The sequence below is a fragment of the Prunus dulcis genome, chromosome 5 (assembly GCF_902201215.1).
Source record: "Prunus dulcis chromosome 5, ALMONDv2, whole genome shotgun sequence".
NCBI classification, from domain to species: Eukaryota; Viridiplantae; Streptophyta; class Magnoliopsida; order Rosales; family Rosaceae; genus Prunus; species Prunus dulcis.
The window spans coordinates 16,630,792-16,649,069 of NC_047654.1; the positions used below are offsets into that span (position 1 = coordinate 16,630,792).

Genomic DNA, 18,278 nt, shown 5'->3' on the forward strand with positions numbered 1-18,278 from the left:
TATAAGCTGAAAAAGGCTTTATATGGTTTGAAACAAGCTCCAAGAGCTTGGTATGATGAGATAAATTCTTATTTCATCAAGACTGGTTTTTATAGAAGTCCAAGTGAAGCTACTTTGTACACTAAGATGTCTACAAGTGGTATTCTCATTGTGTCTCTATATGTAGATGATATTATCTACACAGGAAGCTCAAAAGAAATGATGGCTGCATTCAAAGATGATATGATGAGACAATATGAGATGACTGACCTAGGGCTGTTGCATCATTTCCTTGGTCTTGGGGTCCTACAAACTGATTCTTGCATCTTCCTCCACCAAAAGAAGTATGCAAAGACCTTACTTGACAAATTTGGACTCAAGGATTGCAAGTCTGTTGCAACACCACTGGCAGTGAATGAAAAGTTGTCAAAAGTGGATGGAAGTGAACTAGCAGATGAGACATTGTATAGGCAAATGGTGGGGAGCTTGCTCTATCTGACTGCAACCAGACCAGACATCATGTTTGCAGCAAGCCTCTTGGCTAGATTCATGCATAATCCAACCAAGAAGCACATGGGAACAGCAAAGAGAGTGCTAAGATATGTTCAAGGCACCATAAACTATGGAATTGCCTATGATAAGGGAAAAGGAGCTGTGTTAATTGGCTATTGTGATAGTGATTGGAGTGGAAGTGAAGATGACATGAGGAGCACATCAGGCTATGCTTTCAACTTGGGGTCAGGTGCATTTTCTTGGGCTTCAATCAAGCAAAGTAGTGTTGCTCTGTCAACAGCAGAGGCTGAGTACATGAGTGCAGCAGAAGCTACTGCACATGCTATGTGGCTGAGGTTTGTGTTATCTGATTTTGGAGAGGAACAGGTAGAACCAACTCAGTTGTTGTGTGACAACACTTCAGCTATTGCTATATCTAAGAATCCTGTTCATCATCACAAAACCAGACACATCAACCGCAGGTTTCACTTCATAAGAGATGCTCTACAAAATGGTGAGATAGATTTGCTATATTGCAAAACAGAAGTGCAGCTTGCTGACATTTTCACCAAGCCTTTAGCAAGAGACAGATTTGAGTATTTGAGGAAGGCTCTAGGTGTTATTTCAGCGCAACACCTAGAAGGGAGTGTTGGTGTATAGGTGTAGCTGCTGTGATGGAATTAGAATAAGAAGGTTCTATTCTTGTTAGAAAGGCTGCCCTGGATCATAGTCCAAGTGTACAGCAGGAATGTAATAGCATTCTGCCACTTGTCATTATCTTATAGGGTTATGATTGATTGGTTAGATTGTGTGTTGTTATAGGGAATATATTCTTTGTAACGGTTTTGGTCAGCAAGAGAATATATGCATGTTTTTGGTGCTGAGCTGAGACAGCTAGCATTCTTCTTCAAGCTCTCTCTCTCTCACACACAAATCTGACCTTTCTCTACTCTAAAGCTCTCTGCATTTTCATTAAGATTGATTACATGCTTTGAATGAATCTATATGCATGATAATGTTCTGCATATGCTAACATCCTAATCCTACTAGGAATAGGAAATAATTCGAATAATCCTACCTGGAATGGGAAAATAATAATAATAACCGGGGACAGAAAACCCATTAAATAGCGTTCCCTCGGTCTACAAAAGCACCTCTGCACATCAATATTGCCTCAAATACTCTAAACTCTTCTGAGATTTTTCCAACTTTGATTTATTCGAATTTCTTTTAGGTTTTGAGAAATTTTATTATTTGCACCAAATACCAATTGCGAAGAAGATGTGGTGTATGCAACTGGTGAAGCGTGCTAATTACAAGGCCACAGTGAGAGATCCTGGGACTCTTGGGGTTTTAACTATGACGGAGAACAAGTTTGTGTTCAGGCCAAACGCGTCAACAGCAAAACGAGCGCTCGATGTGGACTTTAGACAAATTACAGGTCTAAAAAACACTAAGGAGGGAGGAGATAGATCACCTTGGCTTCATCTCAGTGAAAGGGACAAAACTTACATCTTTGAGTTTGCAAGTTTTCGTGATCTTCATGTATGCCGAGAGTTTGTAGCCAATGCCGTTGCTAAGCGTGGAGAAGCTGCAAAACCTACTTCTTCTGATGAACAAGTCAGTAGAGCAGAAATAATGCACCGTATGAAGCTATTACAAGAAAACAGTGAATTGCAGAAACTTCATATGCAGTATGTAATGCGTGGTGTCCTAACAGAAGCTGAATTCTGGGAAGCTAGGAAGAAGTTTGGTGATGTAGATAGCCGTCCAAAGCCCAAGCAACGGGCTGGTTTCAGAAGCTCAATGATAATGGACACCAAACCCATGACGGATGGTCGAACGAACAAGGTTACTTTCAGTTTGACTGCAGATATTAAGTATCAGATCTTTGCCCTGAAACCAGCTGTTCATCAGGCATTTCTTGCTCTGGTTCCCAGTAAGACGACGGAGAAAGACTTCTGGACAAAGTATTTCAGAGCTGAATACCTCCGAAGCACAGGGAATGCTGCTGCAGTTGAAGCAGAAGCCGCCGATGATGAGGAATTGGCAATGCTTTTGGAGGAGGATGAGGTATTGGGGAGGGAAGCTCGTCGAAAGCTTCGACGGGTCGATCCAACTTTGGACATGGAAGCTGACCAAGGAGACGATTATACGCACCTTCCAGATCATGGGATCATATTCTTTCGGGATGTGGTGTACAAGAGGAGGAGAACTTTATCACAAGACCTTAACCGGCAAGGCGCTGTTGTTCTTCAAGGAAGAAGCATCGTTGAAGTTGATTTAGAAGATACGTCAAGTGTTGCAGAGGCATTTAATATAATGCGGTCAAGAGAGGAGGAGGCTGATAAGAGTGGTGTGCAGGAGAGATTTGGTAGGATTGCTCGGACGACTGAGATGGAGGATGTTCAAGAACCTCACCATCTTCCTGTTGCTCAATTATTATGTATGAAGGATCCTCGAGACTACTTTGACACGCAACAAGCTAATAATACTGCAGTTAAAACTGAGGAAGCATATGGCTCCTTGAGGAAGTCTATATCTAAAATCAAGAGCTTTGGATTGGGAAATTCCACAGTTGCACCAGAAATTGCTCTTGCGGTTTTCAATGGACTTCCGGCGCCACCAACACCATGTCAGTGTTAATTACCCTACTCTCCTCATGCATGGAGAACAGAATTCTATATGTTGAAAAGAAGAAAGAAGCTGAAAAGCTATATGTTGTTAGGAGGTTTCAGTTAAATGGAGGACGAAGGATACTTTTATTTCTGGATTTTTCCCAAATATAGTTTGCCTTTGTTGTTTGTTTGCATTATCGTTGTATTGAAGTCAAACAATGCCCAACTTTCAAAAACTACACGCTATGGTTGAGGCTTGAGGGCTAAAAGTCAAAACAATATATCTAACCCGTGGTTGAGGAATATTCTGAATGCTTGTAACAAAAATGCTTAAATATGTATCTTTCTTATTTGTTTTGACTAAATAAAGTTTAGAGTAGGGTCAAAATGCAAACAAATGAAGCACTATCATATTAGTTGGTGTCTCAAATTTAGTGGAACAAGCTAGTATCTCAAATTTGGTGTAGTGAGTTGGTATTTAGTAGTATTATTGCACAATGTATCATTTAGTTCATCAGCATTACTGGTTGGTGGAGAGGTCACAGTGGATTGCTTGGTGTGTGTGGGTCTTTTACTTAATTAATTAGAATGAATGCCACATAGGACATCACAAGCCAATCATAGAAGGCCATTTTATCGTTGGCCAAAAACTTCCCTTATCTTGGCCACTGATTTCCCATCACAAAAAATCATTCTGATCCATGAACCGAAAAACAGTAAAAAACACTCAACTCCTGCCACTGACACTGTGAGAGAGTGGCAAAGATGGCAGTGGAGATGGCCATCAGGGCTTCAGCTACCCCAAGACCTTCCCTGCCTCCTTCTCCTTCTCCTTCTGTATCAGCCACAACCAAATGTTCTCTCAAACCCAAATTCAGACCCACCTCTGTATCACTGCCAACATCAACCATCTCTCTCTTGGCCCTCTTCACCTCTCCCTTTGAAGCCCATGCTTTTAGCCTCTCCAAAGATCAGATAGTCTCTTCCCTTACTGAAGTAAATACATTTCATCTTGACAATTTGACATTGCAGCCATACAATGGTTCTTCTGTAGTTGTTTTATTTGATTTGGGTTGGCACCAATTCCTTAAAGCTGCCTGCTTTTTTTATTTTATGCTTGAATTGGTAGGTGGAGCAGACAATTGACCAGGTTCAGCAAGCGGGTTCGACTGTTTTTGAAGGAACAGAGCGGGTTCTTGAAGCTATTTTAAATGCAGTAAAGCCCGGCATTGATGTGGCATTGCCGATTGCGAAACAGGCTGGAGAGCAGGCGCTGAAGATAGCCTCTCCTACAATTTCCGAGGTTTCAAAGAAAGCCCAAGAAGCAATACAAAGCTCAGGCTTTGATACGCAGCCTGTTCTGGGTGCTGCAAAGGTATTTACTTTGCTCCAATTTCCGCTTAAATAGGTGCGCAGTGTTCTTTAGCTAGGCACTCTTTGGCTGCAATGAAGTGAAATCAAGCCCCATAACTCATGCAATTGGAAGGAACTTGTTAATGTTGTGGAGAATCTGTCTTTAGTAGTTAGTTTGGTTTGAATTGGGGTTCCATTTCAACAATATGACTGCATTTTAGAATATTAGTAAGGAATGCAATGTAGTTGGAATGTAGTAGTTTTAGATTCACTACGTCAGTGAATGTATTGATAAATTTAATGTAGTTGGAATTGGTTCACTATGCAATGCACTCATTCATTATTAGTGGAACATGCTTCCTAACACTTTCATAGACCTTTATGTGGAGAAAGTAAGATTGTAAATCCATGATATATAGGAAAATGGATAATCATAAGCTATAGATTTGGGTACTAAACACCCTGTTTTCTCAAATTTAATGCACTGACTGAATGATCAATTTGGTCTCAGACGGTAGCGGATGCAGCAGGGCAGACCACTAAAGTAATTGAAGAGGCAAAGCCCATTGCTTCATCAACTATTCAGACCATCTCATCAGCAGATCCTATTGTGATTGCCGGAACTGCTGGAGCATTATTCCTCACATACCTTCTTCTTCCTCCCATCTGGTCTGCTCTCTCTTTTAGTCTCCGAGGTTACAAAGGTACATGCTTTTATTATGAAATAGAATTGCTTCATGTCTGTAAAAGTTTAAACATATTTGAAACAAGAATAAACAATGACGTCTTCTGCTTGAATATAACCGCATTTATGCTTATGCACCGTATTGACCAATTTGGAATTCAAGTAATTAATGTTTAGAAGATATGGTGGGTTGAAGATTGCATATTTTGTGATCGGTCGCCACATTTTATGATTTACTCATCTCATATGATACTAAATGCATGCAATCCAAGTGAATCTGCAATGCTGCATTAAGGATGGAATGGACTAATGTGCTATGGTTTTGTTGTACTAACTCCAGGTTCGCTTACCCCTGCTCAAACCCTTGATCTCATATCTACAAAGAATTACCTTCTGATCGATATTCGACCAGAGAAGGACAAGGACAAGGCAGGCATTCCCCGCCTACCATCTAGCGCCAAAAGCAAAATGATTGCTATTCCGTGAGTAATTTGGCGAGCCTCCTCAACCCTTTAGTTTGTACCCTTTCTGCATCTTCTTAACTATGAATGGTTGCCTCGAGTTTTTCAGTTTAGAAGAACTACCAAGCAAATTGCGAGGTCTTGTCAGAAATGCGAAGAAAGTAGAGGCTGAGATAGCAGCTTTGAAGATTTCTTTTCTCAAGAAAGTTAACAAGGGCTCCAACATTGTGATCTTGGACTCGTGGGTTCTTTCATAACCCACATTCATTATTTACTACCTGATTTGGTTTTGCTCTTTGATCAAGTCATGACATTATTTTGTTCTTGTTTTTTGTTTCATGCACAACGATAGGTACTCGGATTCAGGCAAAATAGTCGCAAGAGCACTAACTAGTCTAGGCTTTAAGAAGTGCTGGACTGTAGCAGATGGGTTCTCTGGAAGCAAGGGATGGTTACAAAGTCGTTTAGGGGCGGATTCGTACAATTTATCTTTTGCTGAGGTGCTTTCACCATCAAGAGTCATCCCAGCAGCGGTTAGACGTTTTGGTACTAGTAGCAGCACAGCAGCTCAGTCTGGTCGAAAGCTTCTTCCTGGCTCCGACTAATAAACTAGTTTATAAATTTGTTTTCTTTTTTGAACATATTTTTGCTTGGAAAATGCTCCGTCTCTTAATGTGCATACTTGATTTTAGAGGAGGGTCCCCTTGAATTGAATCATTTCTCGTGTGATTCTTTGATCGATGTTAGTTTGTCTATTTTGTAATTCATTTCTTGCCTGCCTTTATATTCCAATATTTATATGCAAACGAATGACCTCGTCTCATCTCTCATGCTTAGAGTTAGAGGCTACGCAAAGATATGCCAGCTAAGACGACTTTAAGGGTGTGATTGTACTATGTTACCTCACTTCTTTCCATTAGTGTTTCCTAGAAGAAAAGCTGTCAAAAAAATTCCGAAAAGAACAGCTGTGAAACAGAATTCACTTGTGGCGGTAAATTGGAAACCCAGAATGAACCTTGAATTCTTAAATTAAATGGAATTCAACTTTATACTGGAGATCTAAAAGATAACTCAACAATAATAATATCATGAGAGAAAAACAATAATACGCCGTGGCTCCGTTTAATTAGTTTTTTTGTTTTTGTTTTTTTTTTTTTTTTTTTTGGGGGGGGGGGGGGGGGGAGGGAAGGGGTGTGAAAATCCGTTTAATTAGTTGATAAACTTAGTTATAATTAAAAATTCTATAAAGGCAACCTCCAACTTTTCAGGCTGATGTGAGAAAGGGTATTTAGGTAATTACCCAGAAAACTTAAAGGAAAAGTGACTTTTGAAATCTCTCTTTGGCGGTTCTGTTCAGCTTCTACCAAGCACGCCCAAACTCTCTGCTCTGCTCTGCTCTGTAAAAGCAACAAACACAAACTCACTCGCGAATCAACATTACACGACCCAAACCAACACAACTCGCTAATCTACAAAACACCCAAATTCTCTCTCTTAACTTTCTCGAGAAGCTTCCAAGTTCCAATTTCCAACCCCAACCCTCCATCTTTCTGTCGCTTGCCATTCAAGAAATCGAAAAACCCCACTAGCTCTGATTGCAAGAGACATTTATGGAGAATCGAAAGGCCCCAGTTTCTAAAGGCGTGGAACAAAAGGTAAATACAGACTATCCTTCGTGTAGCTGTCATTAGATTAAATCAAGAACTTGACAGAACCATGCATTAACTCTGATACTTCTGAATGGGTACAGGGAAATGTAAAGATATTTGTGTTTTCGATGCATATAATAATTTCATTACCTCAAATTTCTGAATACATATAGGAAAATGTAGAGATTCTTGTGTTTTCATTATGTTCAATAATTTTCATGCAACTATGAAATGAAATAACATCCAGTAACATTTTTAATTTTGTTTTCTGTTCTTTAGGATCAGGACAACTTATGGAATTTGCCCAATGATATTCTGGATCAGATTCTGTCTCTCTTGCCCTTAAAGGAAGCTGTAGCAACTAGTGTACTTTCTCGCAAGTGGCGATATGTTTGGACTTCTTGTCTGGTGCTTGATTTTGATTTTGAGAAGAATATGAAGCCTTTAACCCATTGCAGCCGTTACCAAGACCAAGATTCCGAAGATAAGGAATGTTGGAGATATGTAAATTGGGTGGATAGTGTGGTGAAGATGCATACAGGCCCAACCATTGAGAAATTTAGGGTATGTTTCCCTTTGGATTTTTCTTTCACACCTTTCATTGACAGGTGGGTCCAATTTGCACTAAAGAAATGGGTTCAGGATCTTGTGCTAGACTTTTCTGCACAATCACACAAATTGTTACATTTGGGAAATGGGTTTTCTAAAGCTTCTGGTTTCAGTAAATTTCGGGCTCTCAAAAATCTTTCTTTGAATAGCATTGGGGTGACCAGGGGAGATATTGGGTTTGTGTTGTTAACCTGCCCTTGTCTTGAGCAATTGAAAGTTTCTAACTGCCGAAATCTGACAAGTGTTACTATTGTGGGCTCACATTTTGCTTTGAAATTGAAGTCTTTAGCTATAGAATGTTGGCATAGTATGGACAGCATCGAGATTTTGGACGCAAATCTTGTATCATTTTCCTATTCTGGGAATCCTTTGAAATTGGTGCTGAGCAATGTCCCGTTGCTCGTTGTAGTGTCGATATCAGAGCGTGACAGCATCCTTACTGATGATTACAGGGGTCTGATATTCAATCAACTTTCAGGCTGTCTTTCTCAGCTCCATACTCTTGGATTAGATTTGAATGGAATGGTAAGTACTAGTACATGTGAAAATGATGTGTATATTTATATTTATGTGAAATTGCCCAGCATGTTTAATAATTAATAGTTCCTTACTCTCTACCTCTCTTTCAGGTTGATATGGAAGTATTTTCTGTTCAAACATTAGCAAATATCAAGCATCTGGAATTGGAAGTGTTGGGAGAGGATATTCTGATTCTTGAACAAATAAATTGTTTCATGAAAGCATGTTCTTACCTGGAGAAGCTTGTGCTAAAGGTTTTGTTCACTCTTTTTGATTGAGAGATGCTTGATTCTTGTTTAATGGTCTCACTCCTGACAGTTTGCTTTGTTGTTGTTGGTGTTGGTGCAGATGCAATTCATATTTCCAGAAGTAAATCTTAAGGAGGCTTCTAACACTTGCTCCCATCATCACCTGGAGGTTGTGGAAATTGTTGGGTATCGTGGTCGTCAAAGTGCTGTCAAAATTCTCATGCTCTTGATGGAGACTGCTGTTTCTCTTAAGAAGGTTGTGATAAATCCTGTCCGACAATTAATTCGTGGTGAATCAGTGGATGACAGTGATGTAGTGATGGAGGAAGAAGAGGCAAGACGACATGCTTTACATGAGCTTAGAAGGGAAGTGCCTGCTGCTATAATTTTCGGATGCCTCTAGCTCTAGTTAATAATACTACTTTACTTTCTGTTTGGCAAATATATTGTATGCAATGTACATGTCACTGGTTTTAGATATACCAAGCATCCTTTGTAGTATCTTACTGTACAACTAAGAGGTGTTAAGGGTTTTTGGACCTGTACATGTACCCTTCAGAATTTAGATGTGTACCTGATATAAGAGAGATGGAATTTTCTGTTCTTTTTGTTGGAATGCAGGACTTTATTGATAGAAATGAAGTGGACCAGTATCTGGTGTCTGATAGCAGGTGATCGATTGGGTTCCGGCCCAACCTTGTACACTCTATATGTTTCCCTCGCATTTTTTGAGCTTTCTGTTACAACAACAGTCTCAGTTTCAAAAAGTTAGTAAGCATCAAGCAAAACAGTGACACAATCAGGCAACATTGGCAAGGCCATGGTTCTATACCAGACACTCCAAATATGTGCTGAACTTTTGAAAAACATCGAATGCATCACTTGTGCACATACGTACTGTACTCTCCTCGTAGTCATATTCATCTACGTATGTGTAGCTCAAGAACTTTCACATCTGAGACTACAAGTCAATTTCAAAAAAATTGTTTTATAAACCGGTGCAACCTGTATTAGGGTCTGATTCATATCGGTGTGGCATGCCATCTCAATTCAACTACCAACCATGGTTTTAAACAATTGTTGTGCTAGTGTATATACACTTCCAATTCAATATCTACTCTGAAGATTTTAAATTTCAATGCCCGCATGCATGATGACTTTGGCTAGAAATTTATTGTATGGTGAGTTAACTATTTGAATTTGGAAACAAAACAGAGGGTTGTCATGGCAATTTCTTTATATGTCATAGCAAATCTATGAGAAATCCAATTCAGAATCTTGGCATTTGGCTGGTCCCAAAGCAATTATTTGTTTTAGGTGTAGGAAATTTCAGAAACCCATCATGTCTACAAAAGAAGCAAGCCAAGCTAAGAACCAGCTGAGAAAAAGGGAGAAAGGGAGAGTGAAAGAGAGCAAGTTTATAATAAAAAAGGGCCGTCAATGACAAAGTACATGAAGAATCCCAAAAAAAAAAGGGGCTAATAAAGATTCTGATTATTTTCAGAAAACAAGAATTCTGCAGTGCAGGTATATATTCAAATTTTGAATACAAGTAAAACCAATGAAACAGAGGGCATATTCTGCATTAGGGACTTAAAAAAGACATCCATTATGTGACAAGTGCCAAACTTGTAGTATTTTTAAGTTAAATTAGCATCAGGCAGGGTGAATATAAGTTTGAAAGAAACACTGTGCCTCTGTTTGATTTTGGGCTTTTGAGGTGTGATTTTTGTTTCAAGCAGTTGGATGCATTATGCATACCACTTGGAGTACTAATCTGGGGAGTTTAATAATATACTAATCACAATGAGCCTAGCTCCTGTAAACACCTCATTGCTTTTGGACATTTCTGCAACTCGTTGAGCAAAATATTCCATCCCAGATCATCAACCTGGCAGCTGTCAAAATATCAAACTACCCTAAGATTTGCATGATCATGGTGTGTAGATTTGGACACGTGTCAATTATTGTATGCACCTATTCATGAGGGAGAATTCCAAATCATCTTCAACTTTTTCTGTTCTGCCAAACCCTAGGAAACATGCTAGCTACTACAACTCTGCATCCTACCCCTTTGGTTTTATCTTATCTTACGTGCCAAACTACCTAACTAGTTCCTTTCCTTTCAACTTCTCCATCATGAAACCACAGATATCTCATTCTAGATAGGCTAATTATGACACTGAAGTTAGGTTAAGTTAGGTTAATTATGCATCTAATCATTACAAAAAATAAAAACAGACTTTATTTGTAACTTAAAATGTGGTCAAATAAGTACAGAAGGATGGCCTGGCCATGGCCATGTATATAAATCTGTCCAATGCATGCTGAAGATATATACCGTTCATCCACGCCTTTCCATACTACCATCCATGTCTTTTATAATAATGGTAATTAGAAGAGACCAAAACATTAATGCTTATCAACACTTGTCTTGGCGTTTTCTAAACGAACTCAAAATTATTCATATATGTTAATCTTTTGATAAGAATCTGCATTTTTCTTGGGAGTTCTGTGAATACTGATTAATTAATATAAATATATGTTATTACTTGGTGGAAAAAACAAACCCAGATGAGACAATCAACGTGCCATGATCCCTGTCATCATTCTTATAGTACTCACTAATTCTATAATAATACATAATTAAAGATGCCTTCCCTTTCGTTTTAAAGCTAAACCAACCCTTGTAATCTCCTACTCTCATGGACAGCTTAGACAGCACAAAAGTCCGAGCTGATGACCAATTCCAAACAGAAACTTTCCAAGAAAATAAAGAGAGAATTAGTGCCATGAGAAAAGTGAACAGCAATAATATTAGTGGGAAAAGGTTCCTTGGAGTGAGACAAAGGCCATCAGGAAGATGGGTTGCTGAGATCAAGGACTCTTCACAGAAGCTGAGGTTGTGGTTAGGGACTTTTGATAAAGCAGAGGAGGCTGCATTGGCTTATGATAAGGCTGCTAGGCTTCTAAGAGGAAGGAATGCAAAGACCAACTTTCCATGTCACATCATGAATACCCATGAAGAAAATTGCAGCATCTTGAGAAAGAATCCGAAGCTTTATCAGCTCCTTCAGCATGCAATCATGAAGAACCATGCAATTGCAAGATCCTCGTCTATGAAGATTAATCCATGGGATCGAAACCAAATAAGAGGAATCGATTTCGATACACTTGTTGAAGAAACAATAGTTTGTTCTTCAAGTGGTAATACCTCTGGTCAAGATCATGATGATCATGAGGATAGAAATAAGCTTTGTGCACTTTCATTTGGTAGTTGTAAAGTTTATTCCTCTGTTGTTGTAGCTCCTTCTTTCAGTGCTTCTTCTCAAACTCAATGTCAACAGGCGCATGAAGAAAAAGGTTATCAAGAGGCTTAATTATATATTATTCACTTTGTCAGCTCTGTGTTTCGTCATAGCTTAGCTAAGCAAATTGGGTTGTTAAGGGATCTTTATTTCGTGATCAATCATCAATATGAGAAACAAGAAAACAATTCAAGGTACTCCTTGTAATTAAACTGTGTTATTTTGTTATTTTTGAGTTTGGAAATGATTAATTTATGTTTGTTTTGCCATGCATCTACCTCAATTTTCAAATATAAGTACATAAATTTATAAAAAGACAAAGGAGCTAGTGTTTTGTATGCATACGCATGTGTGATAACGTTCATTACTATATGCGAAAATATTACCTTTATTTTATTTCTTGTACATGTAGCTAGATAGTTTTAACATCCTACGCAACAAGGACATGTTCGATGGAATCATCACAAGAAAAGAACAGGACAACAACAAAAGTCTATTGGTCAATTTTTGTAAGAACCTCACGTGGAAGAAGTTGTAGGCGTGAAGAGAAAGAAGACTTCTAAATAAAAGAGAGTCTATTGGTACATTATACGATTAAATGATAAGAAGAATTGAAATGAAGAAGATAAAATGTGCAAAGGAAAGGAATATATGTTGAATTTTCATACAAAGCATAATAATTAATCAGATTCAGCTAGATTAGAGATTTGAAAAATCTTCATTAATAAATGTAGAAGCTTGAAATCCCGATAAAAACAGATCAAGACAAGAGAGCATGTCAACAACTTTGGCAAAACTAAATACATCTAAAAATTTAAACCTAATTCTTGTCTCAACTTTGGTTTGTGAAACTAAACGGAAAAGAAAGAAACATATAGCCATGGGTCTGTAATTGTATTAGGGTTTGGTGTGACGTCCCACTCCCACATTCGAAACGTCCATTTCACGCCTGAAAAGTCATGATAAACACAATGTTTATAGAAGCAGCCTAACATACACAAACCAAACCAGTTGCATAATTGACAATTGATTCTCTGTGCATGCAACTTGCAAGTGCCCGTTTTCTGTAGCCATATATACATATGACAAATTGGCCTTCGTTATCGTTCATAATATCAACCAACATGGCATGGCCATGGTGGCCATTTTTAATGGCACACCTTGCAACGCCCCCACCACCATCCTCCCCCCTTCTCATAATAAGATTCATAGCCATCGTCAATGTCGTTTTCATTATCGCAACAACTATTTCGTCAAAATAAAAAGCATCGTCGTTTTGTTGTGGGGCCCTCTCATGATGCAACGGACAGACCTAACCCATATTCAATGAACCAAATCATTGGACCTGGTTGGTATGCCTTGGAGTTTCTGACCATAACCAAGAACGAGAGTACAAAACGCCAGCACGAAAGTAGAATTAAGTTATTTGCCACTTTCATGATTTTTCATGGTTTGGGAACATATCAAGATCCCACAAAACCACGGGCAGCTAAATTTCGAACCTGTTTAAGAAAGAAACACTAAATTGGAAATCCAGCCAGTGGCAGTTGCCACAATCAGATCGGTGATTTCATTGCTAAAATCCCAGAAGCCAGAACAACATTGAAGCCAAATCTCCGTCAAAACTGACCAAAATGGCAGGGGGAGCGGGAAAAAAAAAACTGCAAACAATTAATATTACTCGATAGAATTACAAGGCAATGAATCAAAATAGGGAGCTGAACAGAATATACACAGCTTACAAACATTGTCCTGTCCGGCTCCTACCTACAATTCCACAATCTGATTGGTTCCCATACGATTGTTTCTGCTTTACTAGTTCTAAATATGGTATAAGGAATTTGATACCAGATTCTAGAAGTAACATCAGACCTACGAGATTCTCTGGCAACTTGCTACTCCATAACTGTAATTTCCCCTCACGTTCATGAATCATGCAGTAATGACGTTATGTCTCCCAAATGGAGACTTTCATTCCAAGGAACTTTATCCATCAAAAGAGAAAGAAACAAGTTCAAACTTTTGACCATCTGCTCAAGAAAATGACAAAATAATTGGAAGCCGATTAATTACCATGAGTATCCAATTTCAAGAACCAAAAAAGAGGATAAAAAGGAAAAGAAGAAAAAATTCCTTCAGCTCTCTTTGACTAAAAGAAAAAGGGAGAAAAAGATTAATACACAAGACTAAAAGTGACATTGCATTAAAATCCATGCATACATAATTAGGAAACAATACAGCAATTACAAGCAAAGAAGACAATTTAATTCCACAAATACAGAAGTATTAAACTTAAAAGAAAGCAATATGTTTTGAACAACATAAACAGTATACATAGATTTCTAGCAAAAGGGGAATAGGAAGAACACAACAGAAAACCCAGCTTTCTATTGAAAGAGCAAGTTCCATCACAAAGACTCATGTAAGGTTACTTGAAGACAGAATTCTACCCACAATTAAAAAATAATAAAGAATTCTAAGCATTTAATTCACCCCCAAAGCTTCTCACCAAAAAATGAGAAGCACATCAGTTTGGTATCATGATAACCATTATGACGAGCAAAACAATGGATCACAGAAACACACACTGGGCACTCTGCTGAGGCAGACATGCGAGTAAATCTTTGAAAGGAAGATTTGTAGTCCAAAATTTCAGTCATCTCAACATATATATACACCCCATGATAATCAACTTTCAGGTCAAACAAAACTGTTAACCAGCATGGAAAATAGAAAATTTACATCAATACATTGAACTTGTACAATAAAATATAAAACTTTTAAGAACAAAGCAAGTCATAGATCATCTGCGTGCAGGTTAAGAATTCAGGAAACAAAAGGCAACCAACCACCAATTTGATTCCCTGCAGCCAACCAACCAACAACAGCAGATACAAACAAGATAACAAAGGCAAATCACCAACCATTCTGGTTGCTGCGGAAGCAGAGAAACAAAAAATGACAAACAAAAAAAAGTCTGTGTCTTTACCTTCTAGAAATAAATTAACAGACTTTTTGCCTTCTGGGTCCCGGTTAGAGGCTCGTACAACATCAAACTTCAAACAGAGCAAGTTCAGAAATACAAGGAAAAAGAAAAACACAAGAATGAGAGAGTGAGCGCTGGATGCAGAGGTTTATCGACCGATTCATGTTTTGTATTTTCACAACAAATCTCAGGAAGAGATCGATGAACCGCTGCCTCCAGTGACTCCACCCCACCAAAAGAATTATTCCATTAAAAAAAATAATAACCAAAAACCAAAAACCAAAAAATCAAAAGGTCAGTAGCTGCAAACGATTGAACACAACATGTCAACCACCATAGATCTAATCTAAGAAACAAACAGATCTCACAACATTATAATAATACGTACTTACACATACGTGTATTTATAGAGAGAGAAAACCAGGAATTTGAAGAATCACGTCACCGGGTTTTGCTCACTCACTCACAACACACAGAGCCTCTCTCTCTCTCTCTCCCTCTCTCTTTGTTTGCTAATAGGGAAGCCACGGACGGAATGTCGTACAGTCACTTTCCCAGGGGCATTTTGGGATCACTGATTTGTTTGAATTTACGTTTTTACCCTGAACACTGGCGCGATCTCTGTCCAGCTCCCACCAATGGAGGACAAAACGACGTATGGGAACGACATGTAGTCTGAGGACAATCTCATTTTGTTTGCAAAATGACAAAATGGGGTTCGGATATCGTTTGATATTCCATCTTCGTAATTATAGCTCATGCGAATGATCTCAACCATCCATGAATGTTGAATCCTTAGTGGGACCCACAGCTTGTACAGCTCAGATCGTACATGCGAACTGAAGCCAATAATCCCTCCAGCCCAAAGCCGTCTAAACCGTCGGGCCTGAAATTAATGTCATCAAAGCTAAGTTGGGCCTGAAATTATGCAATTGGGGCTATTTTGGAGTCAGTTTTGGGCTCCATTATTTGGATATATTATTTTTGTTTTTAGTACAAGCGATAGACAAGTTCATTATTTTATATAAAGGATAGTCTAGAATCTCGCTTGTATTAATTAAAAAAGAACTCAAATAACGTTTGATTATGCTATTTGTATTTGTGGATCCCATGAAGATGTGTATTAGTGTTAAGATTAAGTTAACCTTTGGTGGAGTGGAGAGGAGTTTAAGGTTTTCTTTTGTTCTTGGCCTTTTTGACCAACAAAAAAAAAAAAGAAAAAAAAAAGATGAGATGCATGAAGCTAACCACATGACATGGGATTCACTTTTAACACAGGAATCTCAATATTTATCTATACAGGAACAGGATGACGCATAAGTCTGCTTTGTTGATGAGGCCATGTATAAGCAAAGCAAACTCCACATCCTAAAAGTAGAGAAAAGATAAAGAAGATGAAAAGAAAGCCACTGCTTTAAGCCCTTTCCACTTTGTCTTCCACTCATAGGCATTGGCACTTATGGACAGGGCAGGGCAGCAAATGTGTTAGCTTATCATCAAACTCTTACAACAAAAACAAAGCACAACATAGACATACAAGAGCCATGGAAACATCATCACAAACTCTGCCTGATCAGCAGCAGCAGCAGCCAGCAGGACAAAGCTTGAGCAGTAATTATCCGCAAGCCGTGCCATTATCTTCTTCTTCTTCTTCTTCTACATCTGGTTCTGGTTCCATTGGGCCATTCTTTGCAGTGATTTCTGTCCTAACGGTGCTTGCGTTTCTGTCGTGCGTTTTGGGGCGGAAGTTGAGTCGTGATCAGACGGTACTGAGGCCATTGGAGAGCATCAACCATGGGCATAGGATTAGCTGTGCAGGGTGGTTGAAGCGCAAGTGCAGGCAGCTGCAGTGCATGGTTTCTCATCATGATCTGGAAGTTGGACCAAATCTAAAGGTGATTGTGGATCCTAAGGTTAAACAAGGTGAAGAGGTTCCTCCACCACAGCCTTGAACACAACTTTCAACAACTTGTGTACGTGTTTTTTGTTGTAAGTGGAGATTATAGCTAGGGAGATGATTCATGTACCATTTTAGAATAACCGACCACTCTCTGCTGCTGATCAGCTGGGAAATTTGTTTGATCATAAGATTGATATATTTGAATGTGAAAATCTTTTGGTATCATTTGTTGGGAATTTTGCCACCTCAGGTGAGCTGTACATGGGATCCAGCCTTGCACTTGCTTGACCAAAGGAAATATATATCCCTCCCTCTTTCCCTCCTCAATTAATCTTTTCCTTTTTTGATTAAGGTGCATTGATTCAATGAAAAGAAATGAAGAACTTAATGTGAAATATAATTCAGATCTTACCAAGAAACCGGGGCAAAATTTTAAAAGACAATGCCAGAATATAAGGCCAAAATTTAGCTTCCTTCCTAGAAGTAGGCACGCATGAAAAGAGAGCCTTCCGTTCCATATGCGTGAGACAAAAAAGGCAAAAACGAAACCACCGACTCATTTTCCTGTCCTTAGGTGTCTCCACACACCATATTTAGCCTTCAAATTTTCAATCACCACCCAAAAAATCACACCCTCTCTCTCTCTCTCTCTCTCTCTCAAACACATTCAGCACCTTCTCCTCCTCCTCCTCCTCCTCCTGCTGCACCACAATTGTCACATTGTATTACAATCTCTCTTGTCATTTTTGTGTAGATTGTGTCATATTATTAGTTGTCATTGTTGTTAATATAGGACTAAACTAATGCCTGCACTAGCAGTTGATCAACTTAACCAGTTAAGAGAAATCTTTGCAAGATTCGACATGGACTCAGATGGCAGCCTCACCATTTTGGAGCTCGCTGCCCTCCTCCGGTCCTTAGGCCTCAAGCCCTCAGGTGACCAAATCCATGTCTTGCTAGCCAACATGGACTCAAACGGAAATGGCTCCGTGGAATTTGATGAATTGGTCAGTGCTATATTGCCTGACATGAATGAAGAAATTTTGGGAAACCAAGAGCAACTATTGGAGGTTTTTCGGTCCTTTGATCGTGACGGTAATGGATATATAACTGCAGCAGAGCTAGCAGGGTCCATGGCCAAAATGGGTCAGCCGCTAACGTATAAGGAGCTAACAGAGATTATCAAAGAGGCTGATACAGATGGAGATGGTGTCATTAGCTTTAATGAATTTGCCACCATAATGGCAAAGTCAGCCTCAAGTTTTCTAGGCCTTGCCCCCTCATGACCAGAGGTTCCTGCTACATGCTATAGTTTTGGCCTTGTAAACATGTTAATCTCTATTGCATCATCCCACGAAGGAAAAAAAAATTTCTCATCTGCTTGACTAATCTTAGATTATACTCTTTTTTTTCCTTTTCTTTTCTGACCACCAAACTAATATGCTGAGTACTTTTTTCTTTTCTCCAATAC

At 38.9% G+C, this 18,278-nt stretch overlaps 6 protein-coding genes and 1 long non-coding RNA gene across 7 annotated transcripts; 6 read left to right on the plus strand and 1 right to left on the minus strand.

The window, feature by feature from the left end:
- Nucleotides 1-1,752: 1,752 nt before the first annotated feature.
- LOC117629148 (general transcription and DNA repair factor IIH subunit TFB1-1-like) lies at nt 1,753-3,306 on the plus strand. Its single transcript, XM_034361654.1, has one exon. The coding sequence runs from the start codon at nt 1,753-1,755 to the stop codon at nt 3,115-3,117; it is 1,365 nt and encodes a 454-aa protein (XP_034217545.1). The 3' UTR covers nt 3,118-3,306.
- A 457-nt stretch (nt 3,307-3,763) lies between these two features.
- Nucleotides 3,764-6,329, plus strand: LOC117627120 (calcium sensing receptor, chloroplastic). Its single transcript, XM_034359050.1, has 6 exons — nt 3,764-4,085; nt 4,219-4,464; nt 4,954-5,146; nt 5,468-5,609; nt 5,698-5,829; nt 5,941-6,329. The coding sequence occupies exons 1-6, from the start codon at nt 3,855-3,857 to the stop codon at nt 6,191-6,193; spliced, it is 1,197 nt and encodes a 398-aa protein (XP_034214941.1). The 5' UTR covers nt 3,764-3,854; the 3' UTR covers nt 6,194-6,329.
- Nucleotides 6,330-7,198: 869 nt separating this feature from the next.
- On the plus strand, nt 7,199-9,216 carry LOC117629149 (putative FBD-associated F-box protein At1g61330). The gene is made up of 5 exons (XM_034361655.1): nt 7,199-7,243; nt 7,339-7,344; nt 7,517-8,371; nt 8,476-8,619; nt 8,714-9,216. The coding sequence occupies exons 1-5, from the start codon at nt 7,199-7,201 to the stop codon at nt 9,014-9,016; spliced, it is 1,353 nt and encodes a 450-aa protein (XP_034217546.1). The 3' UTR covers nt 9,017-9,216.
- Nucleotides 9,217-11,158: 1,942 nt separating this feature from the next.
- Nucleotides 11,159-12,176, plus strand: LOC117627124 (ethylene-responsive transcription factor ERN1-like). The gene has a single exon (XM_034359053.1). It carries the CDS (start codon nt 11,319-11,321, stop codon nt 11,991-11,993), a length of 675 nt encoding a protein of 224 aa, XP_034214944.1. The 5' UTR covers nt 11,159-11,318; the 3' UTR covers nt 11,994-12,176.
- Nucleotides 12,177-13,468: 1,292 nt separating this feature from the next.
- Nucleotides 13,469-15,413, minus strand: LOC117627128. Its single transcript, XR_004585730.1, has 2 exons — nt 14,911-15,413; nt 13,469-13,951 (listed from the first exon to the last, which is right to left on the minus strand). It is a non-coding gene; the product is annotated as an uncharacterized LOC117627128 (long non-coding RNA).
- An 838-nt stretch (nt 15,414-16,251) lies between these two features.
- Nucleotides 16,252-17,032, plus strand: LOC117627126. Its single transcript, XM_034359056.1, has one exon. The coding sequence runs from the start codon at nt 16,452-16,454 to the stop codon at nt 16,857-16,859; it is 408 nt and encodes a 135-aa protein (XP_034214947.1). The 5' UTR covers nt 16,252-16,451; the 3' UTR covers nt 16,860-17,032.
- Nucleotides 17,033-17,208: 176 nt separating this feature from the next.
- On the plus strand, nt 17,209-18,275 carry LOC117627125 (probable calcium-binding protein CML15). The gene has a single exon (XM_034359054.1). The coding sequence runs from the start codon at nt 17,611-17,613 to the stop codon at nt 18,091-18,093; it is 483 nt and encodes a 160-aa protein (XP_034214945.1). The 5' UTR covers nt 17,209-17,610; the 3' UTR covers nt 18,094-18,275.
- Nucleotides 18,276-18,278: the final 3 nt, after the last annotated feature.

What these genes read in the sequence shown, in the direction of transcription:
- LOC117627126 (XM_034359056.1), top strand. Translation starts at nt 16,452, where the DNA reads ATGGAAACATCATCACAAACTCTGCCTGATCAGCAGCAGCAGCAGCCA.
- LOC117629148 (XM_034361654.1), top strand. Translation starts at nt 1,753, where the DNA reads ATGTGGTGTATGCAACTGGTGAAGCGTGCTAATTACAAGGCCACAGTG.
- LOC117627125 (XM_034359054.1), top strand. Translation starts at nt 17,611, where the DNA reads ATGCCTGCACTAGCAGTTGATCAACTTAACCAGTTAAGAGAAATCTTT.
- LOC117627120 (XM_034359050.1), top strand. Translation starts at nt 3,855, where the DNA reads ATGGCAGTGGAGATGGCCATCAGGGCTTCAGCTACCCCAAGACCTTCC. An exon ending in CTGTTCTGGGTGCTGCAAAG is followed by an intron (nt 4,465 to 4,953) that starts GTATTTACTTTG and finishes ATTTGGTCTCAG; the next exon opens with ACGGTAGCGGATGCAGCAGG. An exon ending in AACATTGTGATCTTGGACTC is followed by an intron (nt 5,830 to 5,940) that starts GTGGGTTCTTTC and finishes GCACAACGATAG; the next exon opens with GTACTCGGATTCAGGCAAAA.
- LOC117629149 (XM_034361655.1), top strand. Translation starts at nt 7,199, where the DNA reads ATGGAGAATCGAAAGGCCCCAGTTTCTAAAGGCGTGGAACAAAAG. An exon ending in GATTAGATTTGAATGGAATG is followed by an intron (nt 8,372 to 8,475) that starts GTAAGTACTAGT and finishes CCTCTCTTTCAG; the next exon opens with GTTGATATGGAAGTATTTTC. An exon ending in TGGAGAAGCTTGTGCTAAAG is followed by an intron (nt 8,620 to 8,713) that starts GTTTTGTTCACT and finishes GTGTTGGTGCAG; the next exon opens with ATGCAATTCATATTTCCAGA.
- LOC117627124 (XM_034359053.1), top strand. Translation starts at nt 11,319, where the DNA reads ATGGACAGCTTAGACAGCACAAAAGTCCGAGCTGATGACCAATTCCAA.